Source organism: Amphiura filiformis, chromosome 20 (genome assembly GCF_039555335.1).
Source record: "Amphiura filiformis chromosome 20, Afil_fr2py, whole genome shotgun sequence".
NCBI lineage: Eukaryota > Metazoa > Echinodermata > Ophiuroidea > Amphilepidida > Amphiuridae > Amphiura > Amphiura filiformis.
In genome coordinates this window covers 24,080,630-24,105,683 of record NC_092647.1, presented here as the reverse complement: position 1 = coordinate 24,105,683, position 25,054 = coordinate 24,080,630, and the positions used below count along the sequence as shown (strand labels likewise).

Here is a 25,054-nt window from a genome sequence, read left to right as displayed (position 1 = left end):
TTGTAGGTTATTGCGCAGACTAACTGATATGAACAGACAGAATAAATTTCTTTTGCACAAAACCAGAATTTTACTCACGATTGATGGTTTCGTCTATCATCATGATCATGGTCGATAGATATTTTTAGAATGATGATACATATGATGGTTGCTCCTCACTCCGACTCTGAATGGTGTGCAAAATGTATTTTGATCAGTCAGGAGGGGCACAGCATCATGAATAGGGACGAGGGGACTCAATTTTGAAGTCACGTATACGATCCCCTCCTTACTGATCACTGTGGCTTTCAGTGCTATTGTTAATTTTACTCCTGAGTTAATCACTGCAAAACCTCGGGTGTTTTAAAGTAACACCGGTTGGAGTCAATAGAGAATCGCACCCAGTGGTGTTAATTTTTTTGGACACTTTTGGTGTAATTGTCATTTCAATTCAAGGAGGCCATCTACATTAGAGTCAACCAACCTTCACTTAACCGCGTGACAGGGGCCGATACCGGCTACCAAGAGTCTACGACCAAGTGTTGGGATCAAGTGTCCAAAAGGTCACTGATCACAAACTTGGGTTGCCAGTCTCCCGATGAAGGTCGAAGTTACGACCGAAAATTTGAGGTATGTCTAATCTTGTGTTGAGATCAAAAGTTTAAAATCATAAATTATAAATTATACACTTATAGTCATAGAAATTGTTCGTTGGCATTACCCAGTAAGTTGATGTAAGTCGTTGCGTCAACTTTCCGAGTAATGCCAAAGCGTACAATTTTGAGTAACGCTGACTCGATATCATTATGTTGGTCGCACTCACTTGCACTTACTTTATTGAGTTGTTACAACTCAGAAAATGAAACTACGTTAGCATAATTTCTAGAGGTGTGCTATAGTAATAGTATACACAATTTTGCACTGATTACAAAAATAAATATTTGAATACTGCTAATTGTGCAGAAAATGATCCAATTACGTGAATTAAGTAACAAAGTACCAAATTGGAATAACTCAAAACAATAAGTACCAGTAACTTAACATGAACCAGTTACATCAACTTACGTGTTGAGTTACAATAACTCAACTAATTGGTTCTTTGAACCATGTTTATTTTTCTAAGTTCTCTGAACCTGAATTCAGAAGTTGGCATTACTTAAAAAGTTGACGCAACGACTTACATCAACTTTTTAAGTAATGCCAACAAAGTTGATTAGTTGACGGAACTTTTTCAGCTTTTTTCAGCACTTTTTAAGTTCGGATAACTAAAATGAATTTTGTTTTGGCAACTTTTACACTATTTTTGAGTTGTCCAAACTTACTCCTTTTGAATTGCGCCAACAAGGCGAACAAGTCATTTCTATGAGTATAGTAACAAACTAATTTTATATACACCAAAATAATAAAACAATATAGCCCTACATGTATGCGTAGGCCTATACGGCAAATTCGATAAGTGGAACATACAAAACGTCATGTTTTCATTTAATATTCTTAAAAATATTTTGACCAAAAAGTTTTAAAACATGTTGAAAACGTTTTGGGGTTTGCTGCGTTGCTTATTAACTCGTAATATGTTTCTACACGTTCTTGTCATGATATTGTTATTCATAGAAAAACAATATTTTGACACATATTGCATTTGACACATTATCTGAAACTCTAACATACGAATATGTTGAGCTACTAGTACTATACTAATTACTATGCATACAGTATACACAACTGAAATCCTGGAATTAGCAACCAGATCGGTATCTCAAGTTTTCACAACGAAACATAACTAGCCTGATCCTTCTGGCCTCTAATGGCGGCGCCTTTTATTTACCCACTTAATCCTTCACTGCTTCACGTTGCCTTCACCAACAGCACAACCCGATGACCGTGCGTAGTTGTTGAAAGACTAAAGGATCCAGTCTAAAACATAACCTGAAAACTTCCCAAAAACTACCGTAACTCTTCGCGTTTACGCTGCACGAGTCCTCAACTTGAATATTCCGTTACATGATTTTCTCAAAAACTCACGCCCTCTCGAAAAACTACATGTACAAAATAGTTTCAAATTACGTTAGGGGAAACTTGATTAGACACTGTTTCGCTGTATGAAGGTGGTTGTTCAGTGGATTGGTAGCCACCTGGATAGGATGAATAGTTATTTTGTGTTGGATGATCATTTTGAAGAGGAGCGGTAGGGTACGGTGAATTTACTGGATACGCTGAATACTGATTCCTTGCAGGAAAATGGAAAAAGGTAACACTTTGCTTAATTCGTAAATTTGCGTCACGTACTAAAGCCGGCATACGGAACAAATCCACGATCCATCCAAGTCCGAAGATTCCCAATGTGCAAAAATAGACGATACCTAAACCCGGCCTGTTTAGATAGAAATGGTGCGCGCCAAAAATGCCGAGTGGGAACGCTAAGATATAGGCGTCGTCAATGTATTTTACGTTACTGTCAGTGACGCCTTTGCGTTCTTGATTTACACGCTGAACAAGGTTCGGCATGCGCAGTAAGTCCGCTAACCATCCGAGGCCACATAACCCAAATGTGAATAAATAGGTGAAGCCAAATCCATATCGACCAAGATAAAAATGATGCATGCCAAATATGCCACAGGGAATGCCAAAAATATACGCCTCGCTCGTCTTGCAATCCCATATATCCTGACGTTTCATTTCTGTAATTGAAGTGCCACTTCGAAGAAGCTCAATTTCTGCGTTTGCTTGATTGACAAGAGTTGATAGTCGACAGATGTCAGATATCCACCCAATTCCGAATAAACCTGCGGTTAAGCTGTAAGCAATGCGATACCAAGGCCTACAAAGGTACACGTGTTGAATACCTGGAATTATCAACCAAAAATATGAAAATAGATTTTACAATTATGATTATAAAGCGTTGATAAAGATACTTGCTTTTTTGTATCTGCAAGGGACCGTTCACAAACACTTGTAAGGGGGGCCTGATGCAAAAAAAAAAATCGGGGCCCCTCCTTTACAGACCTCGAAAATGTCAGGCCCCCCCTTTTTTTTGACATGGAAATTATCGGTCAACCCCATCGAAAAGCATATAAACTCAATTTTCCCAGACAAATTTGTGGTCATTTTTTCAGCCCCCCAGGAGGGTCAAAAATTTCAGGGCCCCCTTTTGCATCAGGCCCCCCTTACAAGTGTTTGTGAACGGTCCCCAAATAGTTTCCACTAAGATAATTAAATTATGTAAGACTTTATGAATGGTATGGTATTTATATTAAATATCCCCTATATATTTGAAACATTGGTCTCGCTGATATTATCATGACTTATTATCATTTATTGGCCTGAACCAATTCTAAGCTTGCTTGTTGTACCATGGCATGTATTCATTTTGATGTATTTTTCATGCTGATTCCAAATATTTGATATTTTTTGCAGTTGACACCCGGCGCTTGGAGAGAGTTAAAGATGATAGAAAAGAAAATATCACGTTTCTGGGTAGAGGTACTGACCCAGAATATAGTATGCAAATTTTGACTGCTATGAGGGGCATGGTTAAAATTCTAGGCCCATTTGGGGGTGCTGATTTTGAAAAAGTGGACCTTTTTGGTCAAAATTTGGAATTTGCAACGCTCACAAAAGGGACTTTTTGGGCCTTTGGCATTGTGTCACCCCCCCCCCTGGCTACGGGCCTGGCTATGGGCTATGACCCGTGGCTTTATATCGAGGCCTGGAATAATTTCCTATTTCTCAACCCGACCCAGCAAACATTACTTAACTGGGCCAATGCCGGGCCCCATGATTGGGCCAATAAATGCTTGCACACCGGCGTCGAACAGGGCCAGTATACTGCTGGTGCCAAGCTGGAAAAGTAAAAATTACCGTTTCAAGCTTGCTCTCTCTTTGTCCCGGATCTTTGCCCCCTTTCTCTCTTACTCTTTCATAAACAACTATCTCGGCGCCAACCCATCAGCGCTATCACCGATAGTACCGATACCAGTATTGTCCAGCTTAGCACCAGTACTGGCCTTCAATGCCGGTGTGCACAACATTTTATTGGCCCAATACCCCGGATACGGGGGGGGCAATATTGCTATAAAATTGGATCAATGAGTCAATATTTATTGGTTGAGCTATGAGTTTTAGGACTCGACATTTTAAAACTCATAGCGAGACCAATAAATATTGGGCGTAAAGGATCCAATTTTATCACTATGTTTTGGATCCAATATTTTCACACATCAACACTTGGACTCATCAAAACAAGCTATAACATAATAATATTAGGGAGCGATCATTATTTATGGCAGGGGGGATGGGTAAATTTAGGGGGGGACACAAAATTGTTTTGTGGTCTTGAGGGGGGAACCTGAAATTTGTAGTTGGACCAGGAGGGGGGATTGTTAAATTTTAAATGGAGAAAATTGGGAAAACAAGGGGGAACGCGAACATTTTGAGCGGACGCGAGGGGGCAACGCGAAATTTGTTGTCGATATTTTTGCCAAAACACCCATTCCCCCCCCTGCCGTAAATAACGATCGGTCCCTTAAATAGGCCTACTTTATTGTTTGTAAATTGGGAGTGGCCTTTTCCTTGCTGTTCTTTCTCTTCAGTGTGGGGAGTGGGGACCGGTTAAACAAAGAAACACACAAACATACCCCCGGGATAAACCCCTATTTCATTAGCCTGATGAAACTTACCAAGTATTCCTAAGGGATTTAGAGTCAGTATCCTTGCATCCCGGAGTGTACGCCAACGAAGACTCGTTATAGCGCCACACGTACCTTGCCCATATCTAAGACCTGTTTCGCTACATGGGGAAACCATTAGTCTTGAAGGGTGAGAGGCGTCGAACTCCATCCAATCATTTGTTTCCTTGACCATGTTTGGCAAGCAAAAACCATCTACGATCCAGCCAATTCCGCAATAACCCGCGGTAAACATGTACAAAATCCCCATAAGCTTGTAGCCCAAGTAGAAGCGGTGAACACCAAATAAACCAAATGGGAACCATAGGAGGTACGCCATGGCTAGACTTTTCTTCGGTAGGTTAGTTTCAGCGCCAGTGCTTACATTTTCAGTGTATCTGTTTTCTTCTACTAACGATGCTGACTTATTGTAAGATGCCATGATGTTTTTGATATTGATAAGATATCGATATCGGCAATTTAGAAAAGAAATCTAATGGAATCGCATGGTGCTGGTGAATATAAGCACTACGAATCGCCCTATCATGTGATATTGAATAGAGAAAGCCCTTTGTTTACTATCGTATTCATGAGCAGGTAATGACGTCATTTAATCAAGGTCACGAAAAGTCATATGATTGATTACGGTTTTTAGAATGGATATATATTAATTCGGTAACTTCTGCGTGAACCCCGGGGTAACGTAATTTTCCAAACGGTGTGCCCCAAATTGCTCCTCGGCCAAAACATGTTTGCCCACCCCTTAATACAGGCGGACGTTGCGATTATTATTAAAGTAGAACGTTTCTTGCGGCCTGTGAGGGGTGGTGCAAATCCGTGCAACAATTTATGTGTACCCCCGGGGTGGTGAATTATAGGGGGGGGGGGGTGGCAAGTAAAAAGGTAGGGGCATTTTTGGCAGGCCGAAGGGGGGGGGGGGTCAAACAATTTTTGGCAGGTCGAAGGGGGGAGCAATCTTTGGCACAGATATTTTGGGCATCGTATGGGAAAACATTAGGAACATTACACGTTCAAATATGCAAAACTTCATGTTCGCTGCACTCGCATTATAATTATGATAAGACCATTTGTGCAATAATTATGCCTATGTATGTGTAGCACCGGTGGTGAAGTATGGGGATACGATTTTTGGCAGGCAATAAAGGGGGGGCAAACATTTTTTGGCAAATGGGGGTCAAGCGATTTTTGGCAGGTCGAAAGGGGGGCCGAGCGATTTTTGGAATTATATATAATGCCCAAAACAAAGGTGTAGGAAAACATTAGGAAAACTGGCGTTCAAATATGCAAAATTTCTTGCTCGCTGCGCTCGCATAATTTATATGATAAAGGCAATTTAAGGTTTTAAATTCGGGTTCCCCAAAATCGTACGGTGTAAGGGGGGGCAAAGATTTTGGCGCGTCAAAGGGGGGTGGCGCTGCCAAAAGGGAGGTAAGCGATTTTTTGACAAGTTTTCTCAACAATTTTTAACCTCGGTTTTTGACCACAAATCAAAAACAATATTGGGACAATATCATATTTTTGACCAGAAAATAACATTTACCCACTATTTCAGCATGTCAAATTATTATTTCTCCATACATGATGTAGACCTATAATATACATCTTTTGGGAGTTGGGCGGCCCTCTCAGTGGCAAAAGTGTCACATAATTATTTCGAGGCGATTGGTTAACGCTGTTATACGTATCCATTATAGTCTCGGAATCAGAATGTGTCACATGTCACGAGTGCCTGGATCACTGTGACGTAGTTATCTAAATATAGAAGCTTACATTTGCACGTGTATCGGACAAAATATTTCTACTTAAAAAAGCTTTAAAACATCGATTAATCAAGTATGCTCATGACAGATATCATCAGGTGAAAGTGACTTTGCGTCGATACTAGTATGTTATTGTGAATTTCGTTTAAAAATCATGATGTCGTGTTTGGCGAATAATACTTTTATTTATTTTATTTTATTAATTAATAAATTGTTTATTTATTTATTTATTTATTTATTTATTTATTTATTTATTTATTTAACAACATTTTACTCAAGTTAGACTATCTTTTGAATAAAGTGCTCAATCCCAAAAGTGAGAGCGTATAAAAATTCAAAGAACAGACCGTCCAGAATAGGTAGTCGTTACTCTGAGTTTCATGCCTAAAAGGCAATCGTCAGACGACACGATGAAATGCTTTGGGTGGACTACCATCTCTTGGGAATGTGAAAGAATATACATTCCATGGTGTCAACACAACCAAAGTCTATTCAGAGTCAGTCTGTCTATCGGAGATAGTCAGAAAGTGCTCAACTGCAAAACAGGAGCGTAATAACAACATTTTACTCAAGTTAGACTATCTTTTGAATAAAGTGCTCAATCCCAAAAGGGAGAGCGTATAAAAATTCAAAGAACAGACCGTCCAGAATAGGTAGTCGTTACTCTGAGTTTCATGCCTAAAAGGCAATCGTCAGACGACACGATGACAGACTGACTCTGAATAGACTTTGGTTAAGTTGACACCATGGAATGTATATTCTTTCACATTCCCAAGAGATGGTAGTCCACCCAAAGCATTTCATCGTGTCGTCTGACGATTGCCTTTTAGGCATGAAACTCAGAGTAACGACTACCTATTCTGGACGGTCTGTTCTTTGAATTTTTATTTATTTATTTATTTATTTATTTATTTATTTATTTATTTATTTATTTATTTATTTATTTATTTATTTATTTATTTATTTATTTATTTATTCATTCATTCATTCGTTCATTCATTCATTCATTCATTCATTCATTCATTCATTCATTCATTTATAACATTCGGCCGAAGCAAGGCTAAGACCAATAGCTCCCAATAGTGCTCAGGGGCTACTGAAAATTCAAGGGATGCCATCCGGATATGATGGGACAGGGATATGGGAAGAGGTCCGATTTTACCGGGGAAGAGGGAAAGCTAGGGGAGTTTCCTCCTGAGCTCTCCTGGCTCGAAATATCGCGACAAAATTAATACATAAATTTTTGATTTTGGTAGGTAGGCCTATGTAGGTCTTTCGGAGCCGCGAAGAGGTAAAAATGGGTCTTTTGGACCTGCGACCATCAAGGGTCTTGGCTTTCTGGTTTAAAAAACCCAGAAATGTTAGGACTGAGCAGTAATAAATAATTTTTGAAGCTTATTTAAATGTATTACACTGCAGCTGACACCAAATAGTAATTTTAACAGGTAGGCCTATACCAACGTATAGAAATGTACTCAATGATGCATGCTAAATAACACTGAATAAATTAAATAAGCTCTTCCACATGTGGATGCATAGCCAATTTAATACTACCCCATGTATGTATATTCTATAATATGTTGTTAGGAAACGAGATTTAAAAAGGCTATAAGGTCATCAAGGTCAGGTTATAGGTCACTTGGTTCAGGTCAAATTTAGGCATCCATTTTGAATACACGCGACAGTCTGTGATATCATAATGAGGCATCAATTTTGATATTTTGTCTGTTACTTGATATGGAAATGTGTGAGGTGGATATACTAAAATACCTTGGGATGTAAATGGTGAGTACAATTTAGATTGCCTAGCTGAGATGGATTGGACAAATAAATATAAAATAGTTACCAAAATCACAAAAGTGAAGCTTGTTGGAAAGCTACCTAATGGTGGTATAGGTGACAAGAAATACAATCTTTTTCAACATTGCTTTAATGTGGTTGTGGTAACCTGTTACCTATATGGCTTAATTAAGTTTCAGTGAAATAACAAAATATAGCTCAACATTGAAAATAGAAGCATTTTAACTAGTCCGTTTTTGATAGTTGTGGAGCACCAAGTTCATGAAGTCATAAAAGAAATCAGGAACCACTTATTCCCATTTTACATATCAACATTATTTCCTAATATGTTAGCAACACGTATCCAAAATTTTAACGAAATCCGCTTTCCAAAATGAAGTGAATTTAAAACATCAGTGATGTACCACCTTTTGGCTTCTACCTTTAGAAGCATGTAAGCTACATTGATACCGATGCCACCAATAGAACGAGAAGATTTGCCTCTTCATTTTGCATACCACTGTCTAATTTTTTTCTCATTTCTTCACAAAATGCAAAAAAAAAATGCAATGGGTGTAGTACCCCCTTAACATCTTTGCTGCAAACATAAAGCAAGGTATCGTCGGCATACGTGTCAACAAATGGGTGTTTTAGATCATTTGGCATGTCATTAATAAATAAAAGAAATGAAAGTGGCCTAAGGATAGAGCCTTGTGGAACTCCTGATGATATAACACGCGGGTACAGAAATGGAATTATTATTTAATATTAGAGACATATTGGGTAGGCTAGTACGTTTGGTGAGATATGTTTCAAACCATTTTCTTTCATTATCTTTAACACCCAATGCGTGCATCTTGAACAAGCAGATTATGATTTTACCATGTCAAAGGTTTTACTTAAATCTACAATGACTGTGCCAACGTAATTATCATATCTATATATCTGTACTCCATTTATCAATCGTTTTAAGGAGAGCTGTAGAGGTGGAGTGTTGTTTACGAAAACAGTGACCTTTGTACAAAATGTTGTTATCGGTGACATAACGTGTTCCCATGTTGAAAGTTGACAAGCTATTTTACTTGGTTTACACAAATTGGAGACGATTTGTACTAGGATTTCATTTAGTTGCAACTACTTTAGACTGTTGCGATCCGGGGGGGGGGGCACTTAACACAAAATGACCATACGGGTATAACATGCTCCACCGGAAAGACCCTCCTTTTTGGATTTCGCAGCTCCGAAAGACCCCCTATATTTGACCAAAATAGAGCTCAGAAAGACCCTTGATTTTGAAACCTCAACTCTAAAAGACCCAAAAATTGCTCATTTCTCATATTTCTGGGTTTTTTTCAGGCGATTTTCACTTACCAAAAAGACAAGAAAGATCCTTCATTTTGACTGTTCGCAGCTCCAACAGACCCCCTTTTACCGGTACAGCTCCCAAAGACCCACCAACTAAAAGTTCCGGGGGATGGAGCATACCCACCAATTTTTGATGTGCGATTTGGTAGTTCACAGTATCTTGCGAATGGTAGTGAGCTTTGGCAAAAATTGCATTGAATGTGTAGAAGAATTCAAATATCACATATACTTTTGTAGGTGCTGTGATTCTAGAGTTATGTTGTATACAAGAGGCTGAAACAACGTACACATAACTTATTCACAACAATAAAGCAAGCAAGTTTTTAAAGTATATGATTTGTTGAATGAAAATTTGTAAAACATCAAAGTTTTATTTGTCAATAATATATTGATTTTGATAATCAAAATCAATATCTGGCTGCTTCGACCAACTATAGATGGTTTAGCCTAAATATAACTATTTATTATTTTAATATTTACCTCATACCTATAATAAGAACATAAGAAAATAATTATACGCACTTGTGCATAAGGAGACAAAAATGGCAAAGTTAATCTGTTCTTTACATTGATCGTTATAATCTTTGGAACATGATTTCATATGCATGCTATTTGTCTCAATGCCTTCTCGTGCCATACATGACATAGTAATTCAAATCGATGTGTCGATCAGCATAGATATTAAATAAATAAAATAAAAAATAATAAATTATAGATAGCCTCAAAGGGCTTTACATTTATTCCGCCGTCATGTATGTCGGAACCACGTTTGCTGCCTACAAATGGCGCATACATCAGTACAACGAATTTGACTACCGTAACAGCTTCCCATAGCACCTGTGTGGGTTGAGGCAAGCGAGGCAAAGCGCCTTGCCCAAGTGCGCATCACGGTGGTGGGCGGGGACTCGAACCCACGCACGTCGAGCAAGATCTCAGATTATGAGTCCAAAGCGGTAACCACTGACCTAACGTCCATATACAAATGTATATGTTTTGTGTAAAAATTAATGTCAGTAAATATTAACAACAAACACATTTTATACAAATAAAATACTTAAAAATTATACAAATTCTCTATTGAAAATGTAGGCCTATATGAGTTCAATACAAAATATAGGCTTAAGTCCACCATGATATAAAATATAATAGTAAAATGCTGTAATATATTCTGTAGATTCCATATCGCATGTTGTTATGCCCGGCCGAGATTCGACTCCCTCTCCCTCCCTGATGGTAGTGTATAGCGTGATTTATCGGGGTATTGGATATGACTATGGGGTGTCGGCCGTTTTTTGGTAATTGATGGACATGCGAAAATGACTCTACGCCACTTTCGTTAAACTATGCTGCACACACTGTTCAGATGAGGAAACTGTGTTTTGTGAGACAGTTTCAATATTGCGGTTGTTCGTTATTAGACCTTGCTTGGATATACAAAATATTGTTCAGAATACCTTATAGAGGAATAAATATAATTCTACACTGCTCCAAAAAATTAAAGGATCACACTTAACTTATTTGTTAGCATTTAAAAAAAAAACATCAACACTGTCTATAGGTGTAATTTCATTCACTAATGCTCAGGTCCGGGCTCAGGTTACAGAACATTTTGCATTATATGTAGTGAAGCTCCATGATTCTGAAAGACAGAATTTTCAATTTCTGATTCTTTAAATATTTTGAGTAGTGTATAGCTGTGTAGGCTATGCTGTTTTGAGTGAGGATGTCCATATTTTTGAGTCCGAAGATCATCCCATATTATCCGAGCACGGTCGTCTGATCAGGTATAAATATGATGTGCACCAAAAATGCCGTGAGAGAACGCTAAGAATTTAAGATCATGCTTTTAGCGTTTTACGTTTACTGAACTGCGCCTTTGCGTTCTTGATTTGCGCGCTCAACAAGAGTTGGCATGCGCACTACGTCCACTATCACTCCGATGAAGCATAACCCTAAGGTAAATAAATAGAGGAACCCATATTTATACCGACCAAGATAAAAATGATGCATGCCAAAATGCCACAGGGGATGCCAAAATGTACGCCTCAATCGTCTTGCAGTCCCATATATCCTGACGTTTCATTTCTGTCATTGAAGTTCCACTTCGGAGAAGCTCGATTTCTGCATTTGCTTGATTGACAAGAGTTGACATGCGAAAGATGTCTGATACCCAACCAACTAGGAATAGACCTGCGGTTAACTGGTAAGCAAGGCGATACCAAGGCCTACCAAGGTACTGGTGTTGAATACCTGCAATGAACAAAATAGCGGTCATTAGATAGACTCTGTGTGTTCCAATATCTGTTGTGGCACACTTAGGGAGCGATCGTTATTTATGGCAGGGGGGATGGGTAAATTTAGGGGGGAACACGTAATTTTTTGTGGTCTTGAGGGGGGAACCTGAAATTTTTAGTTGAACCAGGAGGGGGGATTGTTAAATTTTAAATGGAGAAAATTGGGAAAACAAGGGGGAACGCGAACATTTTGACCGGATGCGAGGGGGGAACCCGGGGGGCACTTCCATGACAGATATGCATCATGTGCCTCGGATAGACCCCTTTTTCAAACCGGCTTGTACCCAATGACCCCTTTTTTGTGTTATGGTCCTACCTGTTACCCAATGACCCCTTAAAAAAAATTCATGTACTCAATGACCCCTTTTTCTATTTCCTGCTATACCTAATGTCCCCCCTTTGAATTCAAAAATTTAGGTGGTATTTGTGTTCTCCTCCAGAAATAATGAGATTTTTCACATTTCCAAGGCCAAGTTGTTTTTACGCAGTTTGGCACTTATTTATGTGTACTTAATGATACTCTTTTGGCAATCCTGTCCTCAATGACTCCCATTTTACTTTTTGTTACCCCATAATGACCATCCTTTTTTCAAAGTTTCATACCGAATGACCCCATTTTTATTCAGGTTGTGTACTGAATGACCACATATCAGTTTTGTAATTGTACATTTGACCTGAATGCCCCCTACTTTTAACATGGCCGAGGCACATCCCTGCCATTTCAGATAGGGAGGAACGCGAAATTTTGTGTCGATATTTTTGCCAAAACACCCATTCCCCCACCCCCCTGCCGTAGATAACGATCGGACCCTTACCTATCGATTTGTATTAATTTGGGCACAATTGGTCTTAGATTTTCCACCTCTGATCTTTTCAGTGACCAAATATACTCCCTCTGTTACATGAAATACTTCATATCACGCGCATTAATGGAGACAAAAATCTCAGAAACCATGGACGTCGCGTCACCCATATTAGCCATATAGGCCTATTGCAATGCATCTTTATATAATTTGATTGAAATCCTCCTACTCGGCAATTTCTAAAAGGTAAATCAGGCTTCATATGGCCGCGGCCTGTGCATTAATTTAAAGGCATGTCATCCCCGGGCTCATTCTTGTTGTAAAAATCAAAAGACCAAACATTTAGCAGTATACGAGGTCCAAAAGTTTCCATAATTCCATGGTGAATTAAGACCAACCAAAAATAGGACATGTTACACAATTTACTGTAGAAATTAATAGCTACATATGCCTAGGCCTAGTATTTGAAATAACATGGCCAGGAATGGGAGTTGACGAAAAATGTCCAGTTGTTTTTCTAATGTTCTCCATTTAAAACAGCATATTCCCCCTCATGGCCCAAATAAACAAATGTGGGTCATGGGTAAAATATTGAACAGTCCCCGAACGGGGCCCGAACGGTCCCCAACTTACCAATAATTCCTAATGGATTTAAAGTGAGTATCCATGCATCCCGGAGTGTACGCGAACGTAACATAGGCTGGTATCTCAAGCCTGCTTCACTACACCCGCTGCAACGTGCCTCGTACTCAGACCCCGCATTGGTTTCCTTAACAATACTTGGTAAACAGAAGCCGTCAACAATCCAGCCTATTCCAAAATAACCTAAAGTACACATGTACACAATCCCCATAAACCAGTGGTCCAAGTACATACGGTGAAGACCAAAAATGCCCAGAGGAAACCAGAATATGTAAGCCATGACGAGACTTTTATTCTTTTGTTCACACTGAGTGCCACATTTGCCACTGTTTCCATTTTCAGCATACGATGATGATTTATTTGATGCCATTTAAATTGATGAGATAAAATGATTTAGAATACGGTCAAACCGATGGTCCAGGCTACGCGTGCAGACGAATAAATTTCTCAATGCACTGACCGTAATTTATAAGCTTTTCTCACGCTTGCTTGTTTACGTAATCGTATTCAACAGCGGGAAGTGACGTCGTCGTCGTCAATGAATTATTCATTGTCAATCGTCCCGTGATTATTAATAAACGAGGTCACAATAAAACAAGCACTGTCTTTAAAAAGACAACGCTATAGATGATGATCATAAAATAATGATAATAAATAATAAAATAAAATAATAAGATCTATTTATTTATTAATTTTAAATTTATTTAAAAGGTCAAATAAGGTACCGTACATTGTTCAATACCAGGGCCTACAAACGTGTATAAATTATGCCCGTAACATAAGCCTTAAAAACTTTTAAGTTTGTCATCGGATTTCCCCCTTGAAGAGGCAAAATTGATGAATATATCAATTCAGTATTTCATTAATTCGATGGTGTTATTTTTTATCCACATATATGCAGATAGAATAATGACTTCCTCCATGGTTTTAATCTAATCAGTGTACACAGACCTTCAACATTGGGTCCCTTTCAACACTGGGTCCCTTATAGACAACGTTATAGATGAAGATCATGAATAATATTAATAAATAAATAAAATAAAATAATAAGATATATTTATTTATTCAAAATAACTATAATTTTGTCAGTAATGTCAAATAAAACCACATTAAATATTCATTTCATGACAACCCCCCCATATAAGCATGTCAAAATTATGTCCCTTGCATCATGTAGGCCTACATCGAATAGGAGATTGGGGCAACCCTCTTCCAAAAGTATCGCATAATTACGAGGCGAATCAGAATGTGTCACATGTCACGAGTGCCTGAATCACTGTGACGTAGGGTATCTAAATAACAAAAACCTACACATTTGCACGATTTGCACGTAAACATCGATTTATGAATCATGATCATATGAAGCTGTCATCAAGTGATGGTGACTTTGCATCGATTATATCGATACGGGGATCGATGCATGCAAAATAATGTTATTGTGAATTTCCCTTGATATTTTACGGTCGTGTTTTTGATTCTGATGAATATATCACCTTTTATCGCGAATTCACGATAGCTATAATTGATTTAGGCCAAGTAAAATAAATAACATGTAGACCTATCATCCCCACCGTTCATCGAATTTTGAAGATTTTCAAATATGTTTGTTATTTGCTCCCTTACTTTGTTTCTGAAATTGTTATGAAGCAAAAAGATGTACAAAAGTTGTTGGTTATCTATCATTTCATCAGTTCATTGCAAATACTGATAACACTCAAGTAAGGGGTATATGGCTTTGGGCTTTCGGAAAATAACAACAAATTTAGGGGCCTTCCCGTTTCTATGATGTGTCAAAACCGTCCTCCTGGCTCTCGCGATAAAATTGACCAACTTGGTATGACCATCTTCCTTTTGGCCTGTTTTAGACCAAAACCAACCAAATAATTTATTTTGTCATTTCCGGATCCGGCAGTTTGGTAACATATCGAATTATCATGTAGTTGCAGCTCCTCCCGGAAATTTTGACCGGTACACCACTGCATATGGATGATAACGCTGTTCAACATGTTCAAAGCTAAAACTTTTCCAAATCACATGCTACAACATACAGAGTGAAATGGGGGAAGTCATCTGAGGTCAAATGTCATCAAGGGGTTACATTTTAAACTTCGCCCGAATCATTGGTATGAGGGGGTATGTACGAAGTAAAATCGAGGACATCCGAGGTCAAAGGTTATAGAAGGTTCAATGATTCACACTGTGCTCGATTGCGCTGGGAAAATCGTGTTCCTAGCGATGAAATGGAAATTCACAATATAATAATACTTTAAAGTGCATTTGCTTACAAATGCTACAATTGATGGCACTTATGGACATTTACATTAAGAGCATCCAAATAATGTTAATCTGATTTCATTCACTTAATGTTCAGTCTAAGAACATTAATTTGCATTATGTACCGAAGCCCCATGACACTGAAAAACAATTTAGACATTACCATTAGAGCAGAAAAGAAAAAATTGTCAATTTCTGATCCTTTAAATATTTTGAGTATAGTTTACGTTGTGTTGATTGTGGGTGTCCATTTTGAGAGGAGCAATAGGGTACGTTGTGCGAGATTTGGATGTAAATAACAGTATATTCAAATCGAATAAACTTGATTTCCGAACTCAAATCGGCATACGGAAGGAGTCACGATTTCACACGATCCATCCAAGTCCGAAGATTCCCAGAGTGCTGAAAGAGACGAACACGGTCTGTTCAGGTATAAATAATGTGCGCCACAAAATGCCGTGAGAGAACGCCCGGAGAGAACGCCAAGATGAAATAGCGTTTTACCGTTACTGAACTGAGCCTTCAGCTTTACGTTCTTGATTTGCACGCTCAACAAGAGTTGGCATGCGCACCAGGTCCACTATTACTCCGATGAATAATAACCCGAAGGTGAATAAATAGAGGAACCCATATTTATACCGGCAAAGATAAAAATGATGCATGCCAAAAATCCCACAGGGAATGCCAAAAATGTACGCCTCAATCGTCTTGCAGTCCCAAATATCCTGACGTTTCATTTCTGCAATTGAAACTCCGCTGCGGAGAAGCTCGATTTCTGCATTTGCTTGATTGACAAGAGTTGAAATGCGAAAGATGTCTGATACCCAACCAACTAGGAATATACCTGCGGTTAAGTTGTAAGCAAGGCGATACCAAGGCCTACCAAGGTACTGGTGTTGAATACCTGCAATGAACAAAATAACGGCATTAGACTTCTCTGTAGCTCACTGCCCATCGTGTATCATAATTATATATCGATTCAACATATCATGGTATTTTTTCAAACAAATCCAGGCTACCGGGGGTCATAAGACGAGATACAAATGATTGACCGGCAGCCTGGATTTGTTGGAAATCAACGTCCCACGATGGGTTGAATCTGCTATGGACGAATACAATTTCACGCATTCCTACACCTCAGTGGCAGCCAAAGCTGGGTCCCCGTCGGCTCCATCTGACCTAAAATGTGAAATGATGCGGCCTTGGAGGGTATTTTAAACTGCATTCTATCACCCATGTTACACGTTGACAAAAGAATGATGACAGTTTACAACACAAAATAATCTAACATCGATTTTTAAGCGGCTTTAATCCACCCAACTCGACAGTTTGGTGCTGCGGGGACCCAATAATGGTCGACCAAATCCTGACCATGACTTGGCTCGTTGGATTCGTCTATACATACATGTACATACATACCTCTGATTTGTGCTGCGAACAATTGACCTTTTCGGTAATAAGCCTTTGCGGGTAGACTTGTGATGTCGTCATGCCAATGCGCACTTCGGTACTGCGCACTTCATCGCGCAGTAACAATCCAAACGATATGTACATGTCTAGAGGCGGTGCCTTACCATATTTTCCGATTTATGACGGTCCCGGGTAGGCCTATATATCCGGATTTCACAACTTTACAGCGTACACAATATATGTATGCAATTGTGCAACTTTGTGTTGGCGCTAACGTTAAACTGAATGCGTTCATCATAAAAAATAATAAAATAACTTTTGGATATATATAATCATGATTTTTTTTTTTTTAAATTGATATGGCATATTTCAAGGTCACCAAAGGTCAAACAAAAGGTTAAATTTTGTTTTTGGATTGATTGTTATGAAACTTTATAATTCCTATACATTTGCATCCAATTTTGAAAATTGTGGTGAAATATCATCTGACGCTGAGCAACTTGCACTGCGATAGGCTTTGTTCGAACAGTGTCCTAACTTACCAATAATTCCCAATGGATTGAGAATCAGTATCCTTGTATCCCGGAGTGAACGCAAACGTAGATTCTGGTATCTACAGCCTGCTTCGCCGTCCGAGCAACATATCTCGTCCTCCGCCCACGCATTGGTTTCCTTAACAATATTTGGCAAGCAGAAGCCATCAACAATCCAGCCAATTCCGCAATAACCGAGAGTAAACATGTACAGAAACCCCATAAACCAGTTGTCCAAGTACATACGATGAAGACCAAAAATGCCTAAAGGAAACCATAACATGTAAGCTGTGGCTAGACTTTTCTTCTTCTCATCATTCGATGATGTGCCCTTGCTTTCATTTTCAGCGTACGATGATTTATTTGATGCCATGTTGTTTTTAAAAAAATGATGAGATACTTAGTACAATGATTTAGAATATGGTCAAACCAAGTCCAAGCTAAATACTTGTAGTAGAGAAGATGAGAAAGTTTTCTGGTCAACGTGCAGGTGAATTTCATTATACATATAGGAAAGTCTTTGTAGATGTCGTCCTTGCTCTGTTTACCATGTTTACCATGTTTACTTCATATTCAGATAGTTATGTCATCGTCAATAAAACGTCAATCGTCCCGTGTTTATTTAAGTACCGAGGTTAAGGGCTCTGATAGTGACGTTTTCACGTATTTTGAAACGACTTTGCATAACAATAACAATAGAGTGTGCGGATCAGTTTTGCGTTCTGAGTGTTTGCACAGGTGAATACAGAAGGTTCTGAGTATTTCCTTCTGAATTGAAATATTTTGAGGGAATTGAGGAATATGATAACAACGTTTGCACAGCATTTTTTGTGGGACATGAGAGCACATCAGACATATCGAATTGACTGAATTTTGAATATAAGGCCTACGAGGAATCGTGATCCTTACAAATTTTGTCTTTCGAGCTTGAACTTCAACATAAAATTTTACATAAAATATAAAAGTATACATTTCTAGAAAGAATATTGCATGAGGAATCCAAATATGACTTATATATATGATATAGGAAGTCAATAGAGTAAAGTTGTCCGGACTGAAAATATCAGTAAAAATGTTTCATTCATTAAAAACGTTTTCATTTGTTTTAACCGTTACCCTACCTTTGATTTCTCACCATATTTGACTTCCCATGAAGTTCCCTTCAGCAAATTTATAGAGTATACTTGTATAGGGTAGCATGGGGTGAGCTATGTTTGAACTGTTTGGCTATGGAGCAACACTCTTAATAGGCCTATCTTTTTTTGCAGATCAACAGTGTAGATTTTTACTTCACTTTTTTAGCTCAACCCGTTCGCTCTCAAAATCTGATTCTCGACGCATTGCACTGTGCGATGATAGCTTACACATCACGGAATAAAATTCAAGTGAGTTTTCACATCCATGGTCAACAAGACAGGCTCACCTTTTACGTAGCATCCTACAATGATGTTTTTACAAATTTTGGTAGAAATTAATATACAAACGCTGATGATCTTGGCATTCTCTCACGGCATTTTTGGCGCACATCATTTATACCTGAACAGACCGTGTTTCGTGTGTCGTTTCTTTCAGTCAAAAAAATACTATAAAAAACAAAAACATAATTGACGCCATTTCATTGTGAATACTTTTTGTGTGAGCTCTCTATGAATATAACTTTCCGAGTTATGACTTTCTTATAAGTTTTTTCCCATTACTTTTTAATCCGAAATTGTATATTTTCATGGGAAAATGTATACATTGCACTGGGAAATATATTGCACTTTTGTCTGTAACGCGGGGGCCAATATATAGGCCTAGAGTCAAAACCACAGAATTAGAGAAGAAACGCACCTCGGCTCGGGGAATAGGCCTACTAGCCAACGTCCAGGCATTGTTGCCGTCACATTGTCTGTTTTGCCTACGGTATTATTAACTGTTGCCGCATTAAAATGACGTTGACCACCATCGTCTGAGTCGACTTCACAAGAAGTAGGCCCTCTCCGAATTACCATCACGGAACCAGTTTCCATTAATGTTTGTTTCGCTAAATAGCGGTGGCGCTGTTTATTTTTTAAATATAAAACCAGGCGGTATAAGACAATCCTCGTTTAATGTCAACACTTAATATCACATAATTATTGTAAGAAAAAGAGAGACGGCAACCCTAGTGTGTAAGGGGGGGGGCAAAGATTTTTGGCGCGTCAAAAGGGGGGGGGGTGGCGCTGCCAAAAGGGAGGTAAGCGATTTTTGACAAGTTTTCTCAACAATTTTTAACCTCGGTTTTTGACCACAAATCAAAAACAATATTGGGACAATATCATATTTTTGACCAGAAAATAATATTTTGACCAAACAATTACATTTTTTGACCATTAGTCACATTTACCCACTATTTCAGCATGTCAAATTATTATTTCTCCCTACATGATGTAGACCTATAATATACATCTTTTGGGAGTTGGGCGGCCCTCTCAGTGGCAAAAGTGTCACATAATTATTTCGAGGCGATTGGTTAACGCTGTTATACGTATCCATTATAGTCTCGGAATCAGAATGTGTCACATGTCACGAGTGCCTGGATCACTGTGACGTAGTTATCTAAATATAGAAGCTTACATTTGCACGTGTATCGGACAAAATATTTCTACTTAAAAAATCTTTAAAACATCGATTAATCAAGTATGCTCATGACAGATATCATCAGGTGAAAGTGACTTTGCGTCGATACTAGTATGTTATTGTGATTTTCGTTTAAAAATCATGATGTCGTGTTTGGCGAATAATACTTTTATTTATTTTATTTAATTAATTAATAGTTTATTTATTTATTTATTTATTTATTTATTTATTTATTTATTTATTTATTTATTTATTTATTTATTTATTTATTTATTTATTTATTTATTTATTTATTTATTTATTTATTTATTCATTCATTCATTCATTCATTCATTCATTCATTCATTCATTCATTCATTCATTCATTCATTCATTTATTTATAACTTTCGGCCGAAGCAAGGCTAAGACCAATAGCTCCCAATAGTGCTCAGGGGCTACTGAAAATTCAAGGGATGCCATCCGGATATGATGGGACAGGGATATGGGAAGAGGTCCGATTTTACCGGGGAAGAGGGAAAGCTAGGGGAGTTTCCTCCTGAGCTCTCCTGGCTCGAAATATCGCGACAAAATTAATACATAAATTTTTGATTTTGGTAGGTAGGCCTATGTAGGTCTTTCGGAGCCGCGAAGAGGTAAAAATGGGTCTTTTGGACCTGCGACCACCAAGGGTCTTGGCTTTCTGGTTTAAAAAACCCAGAAATGTTAGGACTGAGCAGTAATAAAATTTAAATGTATTACACTGCAGCTGACACCAAATAGTAATTTTAACAGGCAGGCCTATACCAACGTATAGAAATGTACTCAATGATGCATGCTAAATAACACCGAATAAATTAAATAAGCTCTTCCACATGTGGATGCATAGCCAATTTAATACTACACCATGTTTGTATATTCTATAATATGTTGTTAGGAAACGAGATTTAAAAAGGCTATAAGGTCATCAAGGTCAGGTTATAGGTCACTTGGTTCAGGTCAAATTTAGGCATCCATTTTGAATACACGCGACAGTCTGTGATATCATAATGAGGCATCAATTTTGATATTTTGTCTGTTACTTGATATGGAAATGTGTGAGGTGGATATACTAAAATACCTTGGGATGTAAATGGTGAGTACAATTTAGATTGCCTAGTTGAGATGGATTGGACAAATAAATATAAAATAGTTACCAAAATCACAAAAGTGAAGCTTGTTGGAAAGCTACCTAATGGTGGTATAGGTGACAAGAAATACAATCTTTTTCAACATTGCTGTAATGTGGTTGTGGTAACCTGTTACCTATATGGCTTAATTAAGTTTCAGTGAAATAACAAAATATAGCTCAACATTGAAAATAGAAGCATTTTAACTAGTCCGTTTTTTGATAGTTGTGGAGCACCAAGTTCATGAAGTCATAAAAGAAATCAGGAACCACTTATTCCCATTTTACATATCAACATTATTTCCCTAATATGTTAGCAACACGTATCCAAAATTTTAACGAAATCCGCTTTCCAAAATGAAGTGAATTTAAAACATCAGTGATGTACCACCTTTTGGCTTCTACCTTTAGAAGCATGTAAGCTACATTGATACCGATGCCACCAATAGAACGAGAAGATTTGCCTCAGTTCATTTTGCATACCACTTTGTCTAATTTTTTTCTCATTTCTTCACAAAATGCAAAAAAAATGCAATGGGTGTAGTACCCCCTTAACATCTTTGCTGCAAACATAAAGCAAGGTATCGTCGGCATACGTGTCAACAAATGGGTGTTTTAGATCATTTGGCATGTCATTAATAAATAAAAGAAATGAAAGTGGCCTAAGGATAGAGCCTTGTGGAACTCCTGATGATATAACACGAGGTACAGAAATGGAATTATTATTTAATATTAGAGACATATTGGGTAGGCTAGTACGTTTGGTGAGATATGTTTCAAACCATTTTCTTTCATTATCTTTAACACCCAATGCGTGCATCTTGAACAAGCAGATTATGATTTTACCATGTCAAAGGTTTTACTTAAATCTACAATGACTGTGCCAACGTAATTATCATATCTATATATCTGTACTCCATTTATCAATCGTTTTAAGGAGAGCTGTAGAGGTGTGTGTTGTTTACGAAAACCAGATTGACCTTTGTACAAAATGTTGTTATCGGTGACATAACGTGTTCCCATGTTGAAAGTTGACAAGCTATGTTTAAAGAGAACACAAATTGGAGACGATTTGTACTAGGATTTCATTTAAGGTATAGCAACTACTTTAGACTGTTGCGATCCGGGGGGCACTTAACACAAAATGAACATACGGGTATAACATGCATCACCGGAAAGACCCTCTTTTTTGGATTTAGCAGCTCCGAAAGACCCCCTATATATTTGACCAACATAGAGCCCCGAAAGACCCTTGATTTTGAAACCTCAGCTGTAAAAGACCCCAAAAAAATGCTCATTTCTCATATTTCTGGGTTTTTTTCAGGCGATTTTCAACAAAAAAACAAGAAAAATCCTTGATTTTGACTGTTCGCAGCTCCTAAAGTCCCCATATTACTTGTTCGCAGCCCGGTTCGCAGCTCCAACAGATCCCCTTTTACCGGTACACCGTCAGCTTCCAAAGACCCACCACCTAAAAGTTCCGGGGGAGCATCCCACCAATTTTTGATGTGCGATTTGGTAGTTCACTGCATGTTGCGAATGGTAGTGAGCTTTGGCAAAAATTGCATTGAATGTGTAGAAGAATTCAAATATCACAGATATACTTTTGTAGGTCCTGTGGTTCTAGAGTTATGTTGTATGAGGCTGATGAAACAACGTACACATAACTTATTCACAACACTAAAGCAAGCAAGTTTTTAAAGTATATGATTTGTTGAATGAACATTTGTAAAACATCAAAGTTTTATTTGTCAATAATATATTGATTTTGATAATTAAAATCAATTTTTGGCTGCTTCGACCAGAGAAGATGCCCAACTTGATATAACTATTTATTATTTTAATATTTACCTCATACCTAATAAGAACATAAGAAAATAATTATACGCACTTGTGCATAAGGAGACAAAAATGGCAAAGTTAATCTGTTCTTTTCATTTTTGATCGTTAATCTTTGGAACATGATTTCATATGCATGCTATTTGTCTCAATGCCTTCTCGTGCCATACATGTATAGTAATTCAAACCGTGAAACCGTAGATATTGAATAAATAAAATAAAAAATAATAAATTATAGATGTTTATATAGCGCCTTATGCTGTAAACAGCCTCAAAGGGCTTTACATTTTATATTCCGCCGTCATTAGAATATGTCAGAACCACGTTTGCTGCCTACAAATGGCGCATACATCAGTACAACGACTTTGACTACCCTAACAGCTTCCCATAGCACCTGTGTGGGTTGAGGTAAGCGAGGCAAAGCGCCTTGCCCAAGGGTGCAACACGGTGGTGGGACGGGGACTTGAAACCCACGCACGTCGAGCAAGATCTCAGATTAGGCCATATAAAATTAATATTTTGGCTCTCGTCCAGAGGATTTTCATGAATTGATGAGGGAGGGAGGTGTTTTTTTTTTTTTTTTTTTCAATGTAAAATCAGCATTGTCAGTAGTTTTCGGTCTTTTCCAACAGTGCTTGAGGAAACGATGAGGCACTTTTTTTTTTTTCAAATGTGAGATTCTGAGGATAAACCCCTAGAGTACCACAAAAAGACTTGGAAGTGATCCTTGTTCTCTAATAAACTTATTTATATGTATGAAAAATTCATAAATCATTCCAAAGTCTAAAATAATTGAAAAATCTAAAAAAAATAAAAAAATCTGACAAATCCCAGAAATTGAGGAGGGAGGGGACGAGAACCAAAACATTAATTTTATACGGCCTTATGAGTCCAAAGCGGTAACCACTGCCCTAACGTGTCCTCTTAAGGTTATTAATTATTTTAAACTGTTGTGATTTGGTAGTTCACAGCATCTTACGAATGGTAGTGAGCTTTGACAAAAACTGCATTGCTCAATTCATAGCGAGCGTGTATAGAATTAAAATATCACAGATATACTTTTATAGGTGCTGCGGTTCTTGAGTTACGTTGTAAAAGGACTGAAACAACACTTTTGTAAAACGTACATAACTCATTAACAACAATAAATTAAGCAAGTTTGCTAAGTATACGATTTGTAGAACTAACTTTTGCAAAACATCAAGGTGTTAATTTTCAATAATATATTGATCTAGATAATAAAAATCGATTTTTAGGTTGCTTCGACCAATGATACCTCGTCTACCCTTAAATGAATATCATCACATCAATTCAAATCTATACCCTCTTTTGAAATATGTACTATAATATTTTGATCGGTAAACATGCCCGGGTAAACATGATGAATAGAACCCTGGTCGCAACAAACACATTTTATAGAAATAAAATATACAAATTCTCTATTGAAATGTAGGCTTACATGTATATAGTTCAATACAAATTAGGCTATATAGTGTATTGCGATGAAATATAAAGAGTAAAATTATCAGATGTGTAAATTCATATCGCATGTTGTATAGTGCCCGGCCGAGGCTCGTCTCCCTCTCCCCGGGCCTCTCCCTCCCTGGTGGTAGCGTATAGCGTGATTTATCGGGGGTGGGGGGACTGGGTATGACAGAGGGGCATCGGCCGTTTTTCGGTAATTATTCTATGGCCATGCTACATGACTCTACGCCACCGATGCACTTTCGTTAAACTAGGCCTACAGGGTGATTTAAAATGAACTGTACCCAACTTCACCCAATGTTTTTATATATATTTTCGGGCATTGTAAATATTAAAAAACTATCATAGAAAGCAGTGATAAGTGTTCTGTAGTAGAAATTTTGAATTTTGATAATAAGTGGTTTTAGTCAGAGGATATCGCATTTTCAAGTTATCACCCCACTTTTTAGACCAACAC

The 25,054-nt window shown here is 37.9% G+C and overlaps 3 protein-coding genes across 3 annotated transcripts; all 3 read right to left on the bottom strand.

Annotated features, from left to right (window-relative positions):
• Positions 1–1,511: 1,511 nt before the first annotated feature.
• LOC140142686 (uncharacterized) lies at positions 1,512–5,172 on the bottom strand. The gene is made up of 2 exons (XM_072164687.1): positions 4,659–5,172; positions 1,512–2,825 (listed from the first exon to the last, which is right to left on the bottom strand). Exons 1-2 carry the CDS (start codon positions 5,086–5,088, stop codon positions 2,038–2,040), a joined length of 1,218 nt encoding a protein of 405 aa, XP_072020788.1. The 5' UTR covers positions 5,089–5,172; the 3' UTR covers positions 1,512–2,037.
• Positions 5,173–9,653: 4,481 nt separating this feature from the next.
• LOC140141757 (uncharacterized) lies at positions 9,654–13,839 on the bottom strand. The gene is given in 3 exon segments (XM_072163625.1): positions 9,654–11,600; positions 11,602–11,821; positions 13,302–13,839. Coding segments are annotated over 3 exon segments (768 nt in total). The 5' UTR covers positions 13,681–13,839; the 3' UTR covers positions 9,654–11,431.
• Positions 13,840–15,721: 1,882 nt separating this feature from the next.
• Positions 15,722–17,989, bottom strand: LOC140142880 (uncharacterized). Its single transcript, XM_072164899.1, has 2 exons — positions 17,537–17,989; positions 15,722–16,488 (listed from the first exon to the last, which is right to left on the bottom strand). Exons 1-2 carry the CDS (start codon positions 17,898–17,900, stop codon positions 16,091–16,093), a joined length of 762 nt encoding a protein of 253 aa, XP_072021000.1. The 5' UTR covers positions 17,901–17,989; the 3' UTR covers positions 15,722–16,090.
• Between the last annotated feature and the right edge of the window lie 7,065 nt (positions 17,990–25,054).